Raw genomic sequence first — 16,901 nt, 5'->3', positions numbered from 1 at the left:
GTGTGTCCCAGCATGGGTCAAATAATGCCTGAGTCAGGCGGCCACACATCCTCTGGACACAGACTGCAAGTGGAAGGTGGCCCGCTATGGGGAACCCGTGTCAGAGTTGGTGTGCAGAGTCCTGTAAGAGCTGACACCCGGGACAGTCACAACTGGGGGCGGATCTGTGGTGTCACCTCCCTCCCTCCCTCTGCTGGGGGCCTTTTCCTGTGTAGGAGACTTACACACCAATGAGGGCCGAGCCCGTCACGTGGGTCTGACAGCTGGGGAGGGGGTGGCCCTGAGCAATGTGGTCCAGAAACAACCAGCACCAGGCGCTGCAGGACTGAGACCACCCCCCAGTCCCCCACCCCTGCCGCTGCCTGTCTGTCCTCACCTAGAGCCACTGGGGCTGGCTCCACCATGTTCTCTCGGAAGAAGCGAGAACTTATGAAAACTCCCTCTATTTCCAAAAAGAACCGCGCGGGGAGCCCCAACCCGCAGTCCTCCTCAGGGGTGAGTGGGGCACAGAACGGGTGGGGACCCAGGATGACAACCACAGCCTGTGGCCACTGATGGGTACAGGGACAGCTTACAGCACCATGCTGGGCCCAAGGTGGGGGAACCGGGCCAGCTATCGTCCTCAGCAGGCAGAATGGCCGGCAACAAGGAGCGGTCTGAACCTGGGAGTCCGCCTTACGGTAGGTAGGGATGTCCTTGGGTGGCCACCAAGTCACCCATCTTTATGAGGGATGTCCCATCATGTGCCAATGGAGGTTGTGGGTAGAGGGCAGAACTGGTGCTGGAGTCTAGTGACTAGACTGTAAAACGGGGTTTGGACAATGTTAGGGTTCCGGAAACCAATGGGGAAATGGTGTTGAACTGGGGTTCAGGTGTGCAGGGCAGATTCGGGTGGGATCTCTGAGTTTCCCCAGGACCTGAGGCTGCCTGCTTAGCTTTGGGGGAATTTATGGAGTTTAGGGGTCTGGGATACCCTGGGACTCAGGAGCGGATGACTGTCTCCTCAGGTCACAGAACTTACCCATTTTTTATAAAGTAGACACCCGTGGAGGCGTCTGTAGTGGCTAAAGGGCTAGAGATCCACGAGGGTCCTCCCCACCCCCACCAGGAAGTGGGGTGCCCCCTCCCTCCTGTGCCCCACAGGCCCCGCCCCTGGCTGTGGTTTGGGTAGGGACGGTTGTTTGTGAAAGCTAAAGACAGGAGGATGTTGGGTAACAGGTGGGGGGGGGCGGTTTACAATTCTCTCCTCCCATAATCTCTGACCCCCACCGGTGAGGAATTCCTGGGAAAACTGAGGCAGTGTTTAGGATGGAGGATCCCCTTGACTCCTTTTTCCTACTCCCTCCTAGGAGCTGCCTCGGAAAGACTGTACAGAAACTCCTAGCCTGGAGCCACCAGCCATGTCCCTGTCCACGGTGGCCAAGGGCACAGGAACACTCAAAAGGCCAACCAGCCTGAGCCGCCATGCCAGCGCTGCAGGCTTCCCACTCTCGGGCACTGCCACACGGACTCTGGGCCGTGGATATCGAAGCCCCCTCTCTGCTGCCAGCCCCGCAGAGCTACCCACTGAGGGACCTTTCCCTGACGGTGTAGAAGACATCTCAACCCTGCTGGCTGATGTTGCCCGCTTTGCTGAGGGCTTGGAGAAGCTCAAGGAGTTTGTGCTGCGGGATGGTGAGAATCTCCCAGAGCAGCATCCTCAAAACAGGAGGGGGAGGGCGGGGAGGTGGGGCAAGCCTTTCATCCCAGCACTTAGGCAAGAGGATCTCCATGAGTTCTAGGGCAGCATGGTCTGCACTTGAGTCCCATCCTGGTCAGCCAGAATCACAGTGAGCCCCTGACTCAGAAAAAAAAGAAAGAACAAAACAAAGAAAAAACGAAAGAAAGAGAGAGAGAAGGAAGAAAAGAAAAAGGGGCACGAGGAAGCTTCAAATAAGATGCAAGGAAGTGCATACGTCACTAAGGTTCTGAAGGATGTGTAGGAGTTTGATGACGCCCTGCCCTACAGGGGCAATGTCTTAGGCATCAGATACATAGACATTCAGATTGTATCTAAGGAGCATTGTGTGAGGACAGATGGCTGCAGAGGCTGAAGGACCCTGGCGGCAGTACTGGGGTTACGGGGAACACAGAAGGTGTTAAAACAGAGGACATAGGGGAGGTACTGGGAGCGAGTGGCCCACGGCATATTGGTTCCGTTTTCTCCTGCACGCGGTTGCTGATGGCTCCGTCCGTTTCCTCCAGTGTTATTTTCACCTCCTTCCTGTTTGTCTCTGGCAGCTCGGCAAGATGGGTAGGGCACAGCCTCACCCCCCCCTCTTGCCCCCCTCGCTGCTCCCCGGAAACCGCATGTCAGAGCTCAGCTCCGGTTCTCTCAGCCACCCCATCCCACAGATACATGGAGAAACAGGGAGATTGAGGCCTGTGTCGGCCTCACCCAGGAGCCTAAGCAGGCTGCTCCCTCCTGGAGAGGATGAGAGACCCTGGGTTTATCTGCTCTCCAGGGCGGGCGGAGGCTGAGTTTGCTTTTCTGGGGAAACTTTAATCTCCGGCCTTTATTTTCCCAGGCATCCTTGGAGGCCTTGTCTGAGTGTGCGGGGTCATGCTGTGACGCCCCCACCCCAAGCCTGTTCAGGGCATGGGCCAGCGCCCCGGGTGCACCAGCCTCTGGGCCTGGGGTTTTCTAAACAGGACAAGAACAGGGTCCCTAGAGAGTCCGGGTGCATTTAAGGCTGCAGCTGGGGGTGGACGCAGGCTCTCAAGGCCCTTTCTCTGGAGTCTTCTCCTGCCCTGTGCGTCCAACTCCCAGCCTCAATTTACCTGCAAACCCCACCCTCGCACCCAGTCAAATTCCTCCTCTGTGGTTAGGGAACGACCCTTGAGCTGGCCTATGGTGATATGGGGGGTGGGGTTGTTCCCAGAGAGAGGCGGGGCCTGATGACCGGCCTAAGCCGGTTTGGCTCTTGGCTAGCCCCTAAGAACTCCCAGGCACTGAGGACCCAGGTCCCTTGACCACGGGACTAGCGGTCCGTACTTCCATACATCCCTGAGCAATGTGTGTCTGTGGGATGCTGCACCCAGCGCTGGACCGCGACCTCCAGCGCTGCCAGACTCGGGCCCCAGGTGAGAGGACAGTGCAGGGTGCGGGTCCCCCACTCAAGGCCAGGAGCCTGCACACGTGGCCTGTTCAGGTCTTTTGCACAGCCCCAGGATGCCCAGGAGTTCTGCACTCCTCTTGCCTGCATGCAAGTATCACCAAGCCTTGAGGGTGGTCCATGTGAGGGGCTGCAGGGACCCCCAGCTGCCCAAAGGGTATGCGGCCTGGAATACCCCAGGAGGGGGCGCGACTTCCCAGCCAGCATACTGGGATTCCTGAAGCCAAGTTAGCCTTCCAGACGTGGGTGGGCTCAGGCTCTGACCGCACAGAGAGAATGGCCTCCCGGGTGATATTTCCCTGGAGCCTCGGTGTCTGCAAGAGAGCCATGGAACTTTGTCAGATTCTCGGTCTTGAGGCGCTCTGATCTTCAATGTCCTGTCACGTCGTCGTCGCATAAGGTCTTGCACTTACCTGCTGTGCAGGGGTGGGAAAAAAAAACAGCCAAAACCTCCGTCTTCTAACTGAGGACATTTGAGGATGGAGGACTGTGATGTGACAGCGTTCCGGAAGCAGAGGCAGAGGCAGGAGGCTGGCCTGAACTGCACAGGGACATTGTTAAGTCTGGTTCTGCATCTAGATCTGACTTGGCTCTGATGCTCTCCATGGCTCCCTATTGATCAGAGGTATAAAAGTACAAAGCCTGGCAGAGTTCTCCCAAGAGAAGCCGTGTAACCCCCACTAAAAAGTGGCCTTCTGTCACTGTTCGCATCTGCAGGACCAGTGGGGTGGTTGATGCTTCCTCGCTCCCGTCCACCCCTGCCTCAGTTTCCCCATCTGACCTCTGGGAAGCTGAAAAGAATGGGGCCAGCCTCTTCCTTCTCACCCATGCTAACTCTGCCCAGCAGATCTCCTTGAGGCCCGCCGGCCCCTGGCTCATGAATGCCTGGGTGAAGCTCTGCGAGTCATGCGTCAGGTCATCTCCAAATACCCACTCCTGAACACCGTGGAGACACTCACAGCTGCTGGTACACTCATTGCCAAGGTCAAAGGTCAGTGCAGCGAGACCAGAGGGGCAGCTGGGCCGGTTTTGAAGGATGCCTAGGAATTTGACAAACATGCTCCGGCCTCCTCTGCCTCTCAGCCTTTCATTATGAATGCAACAATGAATCAGATAAGAGGGAGTTTGAGAAGGCACTGGAGACCATTGCTGTGTCCTTCAGCTGCACGTGAGCTCGGGGGGGCCATGGGGGCAGAGTGGAGTTGGGGAGTGTGGCTGAAGTGGACCTCTGGAGTGACTCCCCTGGCCTTGCAGTGTGTCGGAGTTCCTTTTGGGTGAAGTGGACAGCAGTACACTCCTGGCTGTGCCTCCGGGGGACCCTAGCCAGGTGAGCAGCCAGGGGCTCACATCCAGGTCAAGGTGTCTGTGGGAGGGAGTGGCCATCTCCGACAGGGTGGGCCCCTCGTCTCCCCTGGTTGACTCTTATCTCCTGGGCTGTGTGGGCCTCTATGAGGAGCTGTGGAGGGTGTTAGAGCTAAGAAGGGGCAGGGCAGAGGTGCAGCCTGACCAGACAGTTATTCCTCACACAGTTGGTGGAGAACCTTTATGGGTCAGGCAGTGAGGGGCCCCCACACAGCGTGGAGGATTGTGAAGAAGGTGAGTGTCTCTGGGGACTGGGGCTGGGTAGGCAGGAGGTGGCAGGGACCATGAGAGGTGTGGACATCAGAACTGAGCACTGCCTCCCGTAGGTTGCCTGCCCCCCGAGGAGGTGGACATGCTTCTCCAGCGCTGCGAGGGAGGTGTGGACGCCGCGCTGCAGTATGCAAAAGACATGGCCAGGTACATGAAGGACCTCATCGGCTACCTGGAGAAGAGGACCACCCTGGGTGAGAGACGAGAGACACCCACCCAGGGCAGGGTGCGGGGGTCTAGGGAAGGCCGTTTCCGACACCTCACTTTGCACCCCATTCTCTGGTAGAGATGGAATTCGCCAAAGGGCTGCAGAAGGTCGTCCATAACTGCAGACAGAACGTCACTCATGCGGTGTGTTGGGCTAAACGGGTGTGGGAAGAGGGACACAGGTGTGGCCGCTCCTACTCCTTCCAAGGGCTTCCGTTGGATGACGTGCCATGCCTGCCTGTTGCTAAGAGTGGCTGCAGGAACAGAGGGCTCGGGGTGCTGGGACACCTTGGTCCTCATCCTTGTGACCAGCCATCTTGCCCTACAGCCCCACATGCCTCTCTTATCCATCTACTCACTGGCCCTGGAACAAGATCTGGAGTTTGGCCACGGCATGGTGCAGGCAGTGGGCACGCTGCAGACCCAGACCTTCATGCAGGTGGGCTGCGCCCGAGGTGAGGTGGCCTGCTGGCTGGGGACACCTCCGTCCAGCTCTGCACTCACGGTCTGCTCCTGCCTCCCTTAGCCCCTGACCCTGCGGCGGTTGGAGCATGAGAGACGCAGGAAGGAGATCAAAGAATCCTGGCATCGTGCACAGAGGAAGCTGGTAGGGGTGGCAGGGGTGCAGCCAGTGCCCCTGCATTGGTCGCTGCAGGTTCCCTGCGCTTGCAAAGAGTAGTCGTTGCTGAGAAGCTCCAGCCTCAGCAGGGCACTCAAGAGCCCCCCACACTTGAGCTGTTGAGAAAATCTGGAGAGAAACTGAGTGCAGTGTGAGCCTCAGTGTATATTCCATGTACACTGCTGGTCTCATTTTTTTTTTTTTCTTTTGGGCCTTCTAAAGGCATGGAGGTGGCCTGGGGGACATGCCTCAGTGGGTAAAGCACCTGTCAGGAGAACGTGGGGCTCTGAACCACGTGACCAGCATCCTCATAAAACCAGGCGTAGCATCCCACCCCTGTAACCCCAGCACCCAACCCTGATGGGATGGGTGGTTCTCGGGGCTCAGTGGCCAGAAAGCCTAACACAGGCAGACAGACGGTGTCCAGCCTTGCAGCTCCTCCACACTTAACTTCTCAGCCATTGCTCTAGCAGCCACTGATAACAAGCCCATGCCCCACACCTGTCTCTGATTGGGGTTCCAAAGTGAATGGGTGATTGGGGGTGTGCACCCTGCTTTCTTCCTAGTGCTAGCCCCACTTCTCCATTTCTGTGAATCCTCTGTCTATGTCCTTTGCTTAAAGTGGATTACACGGGGAATTGTTATTGATTCCCCAGAGCTCTGTACATGTTGTGGAATACAAACTGCAGTACTCTTGGGAGTTCCGCTCCCAAATTCCATCACTTGATATTTTAATTGTAATAATTTGACATTTTAAAAAAAGCTATCAAGACAGGCTGGTGGGAATGAGTTTAATTTTATCACTGGGAGTCAGAGGCAGAGGCAGGCAGATCTCTGGGACTTCAAGGCCAGCCTGGGCTACATAGTGAGCTCAGGACAGCCAGAGCTGTGTAGAAAGACCCTGTCTTTAAAAGAGAAAGGAAGAGGGCTGGGGATTTAGCTCAGTGGTAGAGCGCTTACCTAGGAAGCGCAAGGCCCTGGGTTCGGTCCCCAGCTCCGGGAAAAAAAAAGAACCAAAAAAAAAAAAAAAAAAAAAGAGAGAGAAAGAAAGAAATCTACTAGAGGTTAGTAGATTTTTCAGATATTTAAGTTTGTAGAACCGGTGGGCATGCGTTCTCTCCTTCTGCTCTGCGTGTGCAGGGATTGGCTTGAGGTCCTTAGGGTTGGGGGCAAGCGGCTTAACCTGCTTTACAGTGGTTCTCAACCTTCCTAATGCTGTTACCGTATAATACAGTTCCTCAGACTGTGGTGACCCACAAGCACAAAGTTGTTTTTGTTGTTGCTGTGTAACTGACTTCGCTACTGTCGTGAGTTGTGATATGAGCATCTGACATGCAGCTCCCTGACCTGAAGGGCTCCTGACCCACAGGTTGAGAACCACTGTGCTGGGCCGTCTTATCAGCAGACTCTTGCTTTGCTCTGAGGATTTTTGTTTGTTCTGTCTGTCTGTCCGTCCGTCCGCCCGCCCGTCCGTCCGTCCGTCCATCCATCCATCCATCTGTATTTTGTTTTGTTTTGGTTTTTTTTTTTTTTTTTTTTTTTGTGGCAGCGTCTCTATGTAGCCTTGGCCATCCTGAAACTTGATCTGTAGACCAGGCTGGCCTTGAACTCACAGAGATCTGCCTGCCTCTGCCTTCGAGTGCTGGGATTAAAGGCGTGCACCACTGCCTGGCTTGAGGTTTATTTATTTTTTAGTTTGGGAATGAATCCAGAGTTAATGTGAGCTCTCCCTCTGAGACCTTGGAGTCTCACCTAGAGTCCCTGGCTTTCATGTCTAGGTTTTTGACTTTCAGACTGTGGGGTGTGGTTCCCCACCCAGACCCATTACTTTGTGACTCAGTGCTTCCTGTCGGCCCTGGGCCAGGCTTCCTGCCTGGGCGCTCGTTTTTTTATCTGTAAGACAGGAAGTGAAACTCCCTGAGACCTGGAGTGGGGAGCAGGGAGATGTGTTTCAGTTTGTGTTCTTGACCAGCTCTGAGCCATGTCTCAGTTTCCCTGTGGGGTCCCACTGCACATGCTCCCAAGGGTCTGCTCTCAATGGTCCCCTGCTGGCTGGCTGGGAATGTGGGGTCCTTGCTGGTGAGAAAGGAGGGAGGGCAGAGCCAGCGTGAGGCAGAGGCTGGATCCTCTCTCCTCTCACAGCAAGAGGCAGAGGCCAACCTGCGCAAGGCTAAACAGGGCTACAAACAACGTTGTGAAGACCACGACAAGGCCCGGCTCCAGGTGGCCAAGGCTGAGGAGGAACAACAGGGCACAGGGCCAGGAGCAGGGACTGCAGCCTCCAAGGCCCTGGACAAGAGGCGGAGGCTGGAGGAAGAGGCCAAAAACAAGGTGCATTAGCTGGAGGGGCCCCAAGGACTCCTGGAAACGTGTTTCCAGGGGACATGTGTGTATTTGCCACCTCCAGGCCTGTGTCACCTCCACCACCTATGCCAGATCCCCTTTGCTGTTTCTTTAATTTTTGGCTGTACTAAGAGCGGATCTCTAGGTCTTTCTCCATACAGCCCTTAAGAACAAGGGCTCCACCCTGACCACGCCCCCAACCCCTCACTGGTGGATTCCAGCAGAGTCTACCCTGGCCACGCCCCCAATCCCTCACCGGGGGGGGGGGGGGCTTCTAGGCAGATGCTCCACTTCTGACCACCCCCCCAACCTCTCACTGGGGGATTCCAGGAGAGTCCACCCTGGCCACACCCCCAGTCCCTCACTGGGGGATTCTAGGTAGATGCTCCACTCCTGACCACGCCCCCAGCCCCCTCAGTGGGGGATTCTAGGAAGGGCTCCACTCCTGAGCCTTACCCTTGGCCCACTTCTTATATTTTATCTAGAGATAGTCTGCCTAAATTTCCCAGGCTTTTGCTCAGGGTCTCTAGTTACTGTGGTGACAGTTCTGCCCACCATAATGGTCTCTCCTGGATTTCTATGTCAATACGGTCAACTGACCCTTTCCCCTAACCCAATGCTTTAGGCCGAGGAGGCCATGGCCACTTACCGCACATGCGTGGCAGATGCAAAGACACAGAAGCAAGAGCTGGAGGACACAAAGGTGACTGCGCTGCGACAGATCCAGGAGGTCATCAGACAGAGTGATCAGACCATTAAGTCGGTGTGTGGAGGGCTCTGGGTGGGCTGAACTTGAAGAGGTGGGGGCAGTGAGCGGAATTTGGTGTATTTGCTAAAGGGGTGGGGCATAATGTGTGGCGGGCACAGTCAGGGTTTGGTATGGCACAGTGATTCTAGTGGCATAGAACGGTGGGTAGGTGGAGTGGGGCAGGAAGGACCCTTCCACAGCAGCAGAGGTCACAGGGAGGGACTGATCTGGTCTGTTACAAGCTGGATAATGCATCAGGGGTCCCAGCAAGGGTAGGGTGGCCACGGGAGAGTGTCCTGGGGCTGAAGGCTAAACAGGGCGAGCTGTGCAAGCCGCAGGGATTGAAGGAGCAGGGGTGGGGCTTTGGGCAGAACTAGGAGTGGAGAGTGATTAGGGCAGAACTATTGGGACAGGGTTCTGGACTGTGGGAGGGGCTTGTTGGTGTGGGCGTGGTTGAAGGCGTGACCCAGCCCTTGACTAGCTCGTCTCCTATAGGCCACCATCTCCTACTACCAGCTGATGCACATGCAGACAGCGCCGCTGCCTGTGAACTTCCAGATGCTGTGCGAGAGCAGCAAACTATATGACCCGGGCCAACAGTACGCATCTCACGTGCGTCAGCTGCAGCGAGGCGAGGAGCCGGATGTGCGCTACGACTTTGAGCCTTATGTCTCCACCAATGCCTGGTACCTTCGCCCTGTGTGGCCACGTGCTTCCAGTGGGAGTGTGGGTGGTAGAACTGAGGGGACCTCTTACTGACGCCTGTGACTAGGTCCCCAATCATGCGAACACGGAAGGGCAGCTTCAATCCTGGTGACGCTTCAGGACCCGAAGCTGCCGGCAGTCCCCCGGAGGAAGGTGGCACGTCTGAGGGGGCTCCCAACAAGGACCACAGGGGTGAGCGTGTGCAAGCACACAACAGATGCTGCATTCTGACAGCCCCTGCTTCCCGCTGTGGGGACACGCTTTCTTTATCTCTCTCATCCTGCAGGGGGACGAGGTCATCAGGTACATAAGTCCTGGCCTATCTCCATCTCAGACACCGAAGTCAGCCTGGACGTCAGCTCAGGTGAAGTGGCACCTGGGTGCGTGTCACACAGGGAAGTCCCAGGCAGGGCCAGCTTGGCTCCAGTGTTTCACAACCCCATTTTCTGTTTAGGGGACTTGAAGAAGTTCGATCGAACCTCGTCCAGCGGGACCATGTCATCCAATGAGGAGCTGGTAGATCAGGAAGCTGGCTTGGTCGCCTCCGCTTTTGATTCAGGTGAGGAGCCCCCATTGAGTCCTGACCATGGAGGAATTTTTCTTTTTTCTTTTTTTCGGAGCTGGGGACCGAACCCAGGGCCTTGCGCTTTCTAGGCAAGCACTCTCCCACTGAGCTAAATCCCCAACCCCGGAGTTTTTCTTTTTAAGATTTTATTTATTTTATATATTTAAGTACACTTCACTGTCTTCAGACACACCAGAAGAGGGCATCGGATCCCATTACAGATGGTTGTGAGCCACCATGTGGTCGCTGGGAATTGAACTCAGGACCTCTGGAAGAGCAGTTAGTGTTCTTAACCGCTGAGCCATCTCGCCAGCCTCCGGAGGAATTTAAACATGATTTAACAAACCGGCCTCCAGCTGTCTCAGTGACACTGGATTTTCATCCTGTCTGCAGCTGACCTCAATGGCATGGATCCCGAGTTACCTGTTGCCATGCCCAGTGGACCCTTCCGCCATGTGGGATTGTCCAAGGCAGCCCGCACACACCGACTTCGCAAGCTGCGAACGCCGGCCAAGTGCAGAGAGTGTAACAGCTACGTGTACTTCCAAGGGGCCGAATGTGAAGAGGTGTGTGGGTACCCTGATGTTGTCAAAGATCAGGACTGGGGTTCAGTGGATGGATCAGCGGCTGGCGGTGCAAGTACAAAGCTCTAGGTTCTGGTTCCAGTATCAGGACTTCAGAGTCATCCTTGGCTACAGTGCAAGTCTAAGCCAACCTGGGCTACGTGAGACCCTGTCTCAGAAAGATCAAAATGGCCAGTGAAGGGCAGGGGAGGTTTCTGGTCTGACAAGGTACTCTGGGGCAGGGAGCCTCCAGGGCATAAGTCCCAGAATTGTGGAAGTGAGGCCTGGCATTTACAGTAGGTGTCCGGAAAAGTGACCTTTTTTTTCATCTCTCAGTGCTGTCTGGCTTGTCACAAAAAGTGTTTGGAGACCCTGGCTATCCAGTGTGGTCACAAGAAGCTTCAGGGCCGCCTGCAGCTGTTTGGTCAAGACTTCAGCCAGGCAGCCCACAGCACCCCTGATGGGGTGCCCTTCATTATTAAAAAGTGTGTCTGTGAGATTGAGCGGCGGGCACTGCACACTAAGGTGAGGTCCTGGGACAGGAGGGGTTTAGCGGAGAACCCAGAGGACCTGGAGCTGGTTCAAGTCTAGGCTTGAGGGTAATTGTTGGCTCCCCAGGGGATCTACCGGGTCAACGGCGTGAAAACGCGTGTGGAGAAGCTGTGCCAGGCCTTTGAGAATGGCAAAGAGCTGGTGGAGTTGTCACAGGCCTCACCGCACGACATAAGCAATGTCCTGAAGCTGTACCTACGGCAGGTGAGGCCAACCTGGGTGGACCTGGGTCCGTGTGAAGGGCGTGGCCACGGTGGAGCATGGGCGGGGCATTAACATTGAGGGGAGGAGTCAGGCTGGACGGGCCCCTATTGTGAGTTTGCTAGAGATGGGGGGGGGGCAGGTGTGTGCATGGGGACAGGTGGCGCGGCATTGCAGATGGGCAAGAGTCAAGTTCTGTGCTAATAGGTGTGGCAAGAGCTGGGTGGGCGTAGCTATGGAGTCACAGTTTTCAGGAGTCTGGCAGGGTCATGGTGATGTGCTTGAGTCGCTCTGTATTGGTGGAGCGAAAACTAGGTTGGATCAGCCACTGGGCACGGCTAGGACTATGAAGGTCTGAGGCAGGGGTGGGGTGGACCCAGACACTGCAGTGGGTGGGACCCTAGCACGGTGGGCGTGGTCAGAGCTGGGCAGGAGCCAAGAGCAAGTTCTGAGCTGGTGGGCGTGCCTAGAGGTGGGTGGCAGGTACTGGATGGATGGGGAAGGGTAGGTAGTACAGCTGGGTCTTGCTGTGGTGGGCGTGGCTAAAGCTGATGGACCTGCCCCTAGCAGGTCTGAGGCCAGACTGGACTTAGTGTGATGAACTTGACCAGAGTCTGACAGGGGGCGGGGCTTGTCCAGTACTCACTTTTGCTAGGCCAGGCCCTGTGATCTCTCTCTCTGAATGTGTCACCTGCAGCTGCCGGAGCCCCTCATCTCTTTTCGCTTCTACCATGAGCTGGTGGGATTAGCTAAGGACAGCCTAAAGGCAGAGGCCGAAGCCAAGGCAGCAAGCCGGGGCCGGCAGGACGGGTCCGAGAGTGAGGCTGCGACCTTGGCCATGGTGGGCCGCCTGCGAGAGCTCATGCGGGACCTGCCAGCCGAAAACCGGGCCACACTCTTATACCTGCTGAGGCACCTGCGAAGGTGAGGGCCCCTGAGCGGTGCAAGAGCTGACTGGGGACCCCTGGAGCCACACCCACCCACACCATCTCTGCCCCTCCCTAGGATCGTGGAAATGGAGCAAGATAACAAGATGACCCCCGGGAACCTGGGCATCGTTTTCGGGCCCACACTGCTGCGGCCTCGGCCCACAGACGCCACCGTGTCCCTCTCTTCTCTGGTGGACTACCCCCACCAGGCCCGTGTCATTGAGACTCTGATTGTCCACTATGGCCTGGTCTTTGAGGAGGAGCCAGAAGAAGCAGCTGGCAGCCAAGTAAGGGAGTGTTGGTGGATGGGAGCCGCTTAGGTTGTGGGGAAGTGACACAAAAAATGCTCAGAGGGCTCTGGGTACATCTCAGTAGTAGAGCTGACTAGCGTCCAGGAAGCCCTGGTTCTGGTTCAATCCCCAGCACCAATAAGTCAGGTTGCTGTGTGGGCTTCTCATCCCAGCACTCAGAGGTGGAGGGAGGAGACCAAGGGCTTCCAGGCCAGTGTCAGCTACAGAGCAGGTTTGAAGCTAGCCTGGGCTACATGAGAATTTATGTAGCTCTATCCAAAAGAGACGACAAAACAAAACCAAACATAAAAACACTTTTTTTTGGTTCTTTTTTTCGGAGCTGGGGACCGAACCCAGGGCCTTGTGCTTCTTAGGCAAGCGCTCTACCACTGAGCTAAATCCCCAACCCCATAAAAACACTTTTAACTCCAGCACTGCAGAGGCAGAGGCAGAGGCTCAACTCCGAACCAGACCACTCTGATATACAGAGAGTTCCAGGCCAGCCAGGGCTCCACAGGGAAACCCTGTCTCACAAAACCAACTCGTCAATAAGTCCACAGAGGGAAGGGGCAGGAGACGGTCAGGCTCAGCACCAAAGCCCGGGTTGCAGGTGACCTGGGTCCTCTCCTCAGCTCTCACACGTCAGCCTGTAATGTGACTAGTTTTGGTGGATCTCGCCTCCTTTCTTGGCCCTGTGAGCAGAGAGCAGGCACACAGTACCCACAGGTCTGTGCAGGCGAAACACCAGACACATAAACTAGAAATAAAGATCATCGGGGTTGGGGATTTAGCTCAGTGGTAGAGCGCTTACCTAGGAAGCGCAAGGCCCTGGGTTCGGTCCCCAGCTCCGAAAAAAAAAAAAAAAAAAAAAGAACAACAGAAATAAAGATCACACACATAAAGGCCGGAGGTGGAGGTGGGCATGCTGGAGTGAGCCCACACTGTCTCCCAATCCAGGAGGGGGCGTCCGCCCAGTGTGCCCAGCTGGAGACTGCTGAGGGCATTGTCTTCCCCCAGCAGGAGGAGGCGGACGATGGAAACCGAGGTGAGTCGTGGGGCCCACAGCTCCTGGTCGGTGATCCAGGGTGGTCAGTCAGGCCATGAGACTGTTGTGATGGGCTCGTGATAGCTCATGAGCTGACTCTTCCTATACTGTGTCAGTGGCCACTCACCCCAGGGAGGGGACAGAGAGCAGAGAGACCTTTGTCTGTAGACCCATAGCAAGGCCAGCGAGGGGATGGCACCAGAAAGAAAGGGCTGGGGTCAGCATTGCAGTCCCAGATGGCTTCGTCTTGGTCACAGGACACATTTCTGTGTGTGTGTGTGTGTGTGTGTGTGTGTCTGTGAGAGTGTGTGTCTGTATCTGTGTGTCTGTGTGTCTGTGAGAGTGTGTGTGTCTCTCTGTGTGTCTCTGTGTGTCTGTATCTGTGTGTCTTTGTGTGTGTGTGTGTCTGTATGTGTGTGTCTGTATGTGTGTGTCTGTATGTGTGTGTCTGTGTGTGTGTGTCTGTGAGAGTGTGTGTATCTGTGTGTCTGAGTGTGTGTGTGTCTGTATCTGTGTGTCTGTATCTGTGTGTTTGTGTGTGTGTCTGTGAGAGTGTCTGTGCGTGTGTCTGTGAGTGTGTGTCTGTGAGTGTGTGTCTGTGAGTGTGTATCTGTGTGTCTGAGTGTGTGTGTCTGTGTGTGTGTCTGTGTGTGTCTGTATGTGTGTGTGTATCTGTGTGTCTGAGTGTGTGTGCGTCTGTATCTGTGTGTCTGTGTGTGAGTGTGTCTGTATCTGTGTGTCTGTGTATGTGTGTCTGTGTGTGTGTCTGTATGTGAGTGTCTGTGTGTGTGTATCTGTGTTTCTGTGAGTGTGTGTGTGTATCTGTGTGTCTGAGTGTGTGTGTGTATCTGTGTGTCTGAGTGTGTGTGCGTCTGTATCTGTGTGTCTGTGTGTGAGTGTGTCTGTATCTGTGTGTCTGTGTGTGAGTGTGTCTGTATCTGTGTGTCTGTGTATGTGTGTCTGTGTGTGTGTCTGTATGTGAGTGTCTGTGAGTGTGTGTGTATCTGTGTGTCTGTATGTGTGTGTATCTGTGTGTCTGTGTGTATCTGTGTGTCTGAGTGTGTGTGCGTCTGTATCTGTGTGTCTGTGTGTGAGTGTGTCTGTATCTGTGTGTCTGTGTATGTGTGTCTGTGTGTGTGTCTGTATGTGAGTGTCTGTGTGTGTATCTGTGTTTCTGTGAGTGTGTGTGTGTATCTGTGTGTCTGTGAGTGTGTGTGTGTCTGTGTCTGTGTGTCTGTGAGTGTGTGTGTGTCTGTATTTATATATCCGTGTATCTGTGTGTCTGTGAGTGTGTCTGTTCGTATGTGTGTGTTTTCACTTTTGTCTCCCCTCATCCCTCTGACACCTTCTCTCTGCCCCAGAATCCCAGGTGGCATCCAATGACTCAGACTCAGAGCTGGAAGAGGCTTCTGACCTCCTTTCGTCCTCGGACGCCAGCGCCCTGCACCGCCTCAGTTTCCTGGAGCAGACCGAGGCAGGCCTGGAGGAAGGTCCCCAGAGCCACAGTGGCAGTGAGGAACAGCTGGAGAGTGAGGATGCAGCCCCAGGCCATCAGCTGTGTTCCTTCAACACCAACCAGTCCAACAACACCACACAAGCCTCTCTGCCCACCATGCGACTCCGAGATGGGCAGATCACAGGTGGCAGCGGTCGGAAGCGGCAGCCACAGTTTGTCTGAGCTGGGTGGTGATGTTGGGGACCATCAGCTCACTGCCAGCTACTCTTAAGGGTCACTATGGGCCCTTGACTTGTTTTGGGGGTTTTCTCACAATGCCGAGAAGCTTGAGGGAGCTCAGGGCACCCTGGCACCATGGACTCAGATGGATAGTGGTCCCAGGTGGACTTGCCTGGCCTTCGTGTGCCTGTGCCTGTGCCTGATGCAGCCGCCGAGTCCCATGATGCCTTCGTCTCTCCCACGGCCCCCATCAGTCTGGATGTGTCTGAGTGGGCACAGCACCAGGACAGGATGCTGTGTGGTGTGCAGTCCTGGCTCTGGCTTCAGGAATCTTGCAGGAGTCTGGGCATGGAAAGACAGGTGGGGGTACACAGTGGGTCTCTCCCAAGGAGCAGTGAAAGAGCTTTGCACGTGCACCCCCAATTTGCTTGAATAAACGTCACTGACTGGGCCACACCCCAATCCTGCTGCCTGCTTCTCATTCAGGGTCTCCTTTCGGAGCTCCTTATGTGGATCAGGCTGGCCTTGAACTCCCAGAGATCCACCTCCTTCAGCATCCCGGCCATTGGGATGAAAGGCGCGTGCCATGACCCAACTGCACAGTACTTGGGTAAAATTTATTTTGTGAATTTTGCCTTTTGCTTGTGGGTGTGTGAGTCATGTCCGTGCCATGCCTGCAGAGGCGAGCAGAGGGCTCAGATCCTGGACCTGTGCAAGAGCAGCCAGTGCTCTCGAGGGACTGGCCTATGCTTTACATATGTCTTCCTCGGTGTGGTTTCTGAGTCTGGTTCAAGCCAAGGCTCCGGAGGTGGCCCAGGCTGTGGGGACCACCCTGTGACAAGAACTCTGGGAAGGTATCAAGCCAGGCTGTCCTGAACACACACTGTGACCGTTTACTGTCACTCAGGGCAGAGCTCCTCAGAAGAGTGTACAAGTATGGTTTCGCTTTGTTGGCCTCGAACTTGCTGTGTGGCCAAAGACGACCTTGCATGACCAATGCTCCTGCCTGTACCACCAGATGGCTGCGATTACAGGCTTGTCCCTTCAAGCCGGTTTCTGTGGTCCTGGGGTGAACCATAGCTCCACACATGAGCCCAGGCTCAGGTACTTGCATTAGTTTTTTGGTTTAGTAGTTTAGGCTCTTGAGTTTGACCAGGGTTCCAGGTTCCTCTGTGATCTCCTGACCGTGTGATGCAGGGCTCTCTCTGTCTCTTAACCTTGTTTTTATTATGTGGTGTATGCTGTCCTTACAGACGCTGTCTCATCATGGACAGGTCAGAGGACAACTTGCAGTTCTCTACTTCCACTGTGTTGGTCCGGAGGATCAAATGTGGGTGGTCAGGCTGGCAGTGAGCCCTTTTACATGCTGAGCCCTCTTGCCGGCCTTGTCTTTAATGTCTTGAAGTCTAGCCTGTAGTCCGGGCTAACCTTGACTCACAGCATCTTCCAGGTTGAGCATCCCAGGTGTGGGGATGACAGCTGTCTACAGGCTAGACCCTGTCTCCCAACAGCATATTTTTAGTTTGTGGCTTTTGGAGACAGGGTCTCTCTACATAGCTTTGGCTGTCCTGGAATTCACTGTAGACCAGGCTGGCCTGTCTCTGCCTCCTGAGTGCTAGGATCAAAGGCATATCGCCACCATGCCAATATTTTGTGGATTTTGTTTTTGTAG

The 16,901-nt window shown here is 55.3% G+C and overlaps 1 protein-coding gene across 7 annotated transcripts; it reads left to right on the top strand.

Moving 5' to 3' along the window:
• The first annotated feature begins 250 nt into the window (after positions 1-250).
• On the top strand, positions 251-15,691 carry Arhgap45 (Rho GTPase activating protein 45). 7 transcript variants are annotated; one of them, XM_039078978.2, is made up of 23 exons: positions 294-680; positions 1,350-1,674; positions 4,003-4,146; positions 4,239-4,323; positions 4,410-4,482; positions 4,685-4,751; positions 4,844-4,981; positions 5,074-5,138; positions 5,323-5,433; positions 5,521-5,601; positions 7,756-7,944; positions 8,582-8,719; positions 9,200-9,390; positions 9,477-9,601; positions 9,696-9,773; positions 9,864-9,968; positions 10,368-10,540; positions 10,874-11,062; positions 11,156-11,293; positions 11,988-12,214; positions 12,296-12,506; positions 13,467-13,554; positions 14,916-15,691. In XM_039078978.2, exons 1-23 carry the CDS (start codon positions 555-557, stop codon positions 15,230-15,232), a joined length of 3,384 nt encoding a protein of 1,127 aa, XP_038934906.1. In that variant the 5' UTR covers positions 294-554; the 3' UTR covers positions 15,233-15,691. The 7 variants fall into 7 exon arrangements, 6 of the variants coding, with proteins under 6 accessions (XP_063119484.1, XP_038934906.1, XP_038934907.1 ...); NM_001108067.1 differs by having other exon boundaries at positions 298-495; positions 14,916-15,667; XM_063263414.1 differs by lacking the exon at positions 7,756-7,944 and having other exon boundaries at positions 251-495.
• Positions 15,692-16,901: the final 1,210 nt, after the last annotated feature.

Source organism: Rattus norvegicus, chromosome 7 (genome assembly GCF_036323735.1).
Source record: "Rattus norvegicus strain BN/NHsdMcwi chromosome 7, GRCr8, whole genome shotgun sequence".
Classification (NCBI taxonomy): domain Eukaryota; kingdom Metazoa; phylum Chordata; class Mammalia; order Rodentia; family Muridae; genus Rattus; species Rattus norvegicus.
The sequence above is the reverse complement of the archived record's forward strand: the minus strand, read 5'-3'. Positions and strand labels throughout refer to the sequence as shown.

What these genes read in the sequence shown, in the direction of transcription:
- Arhgap45 (XM_039078978.2), top strand. Translation starts at nt 555, where the DNA reads ATGGGTACAGGGACAGCTTACAGCACCATGCTGGGCCCAAGGTGGGGG. An exon ending in CGTGGAGGATTGTGAAGAAG is followed by an intron (nt 4,752 to 4,843) that starts GTGAGTGTCTCT and finishes TGCCTCCCGTAG; the next exon opens with GTTGCCTGCCCCCCGAGGAG. An exon ending in TGAAGCTGTACCTACGGCAG is followed by an intron (nt 11,294 to 11,987) that starts GTGAGGCCAACC and finishes TGTCACCTGCAG; the next exon opens with CTGCCGGAGCCCCTCATCTC.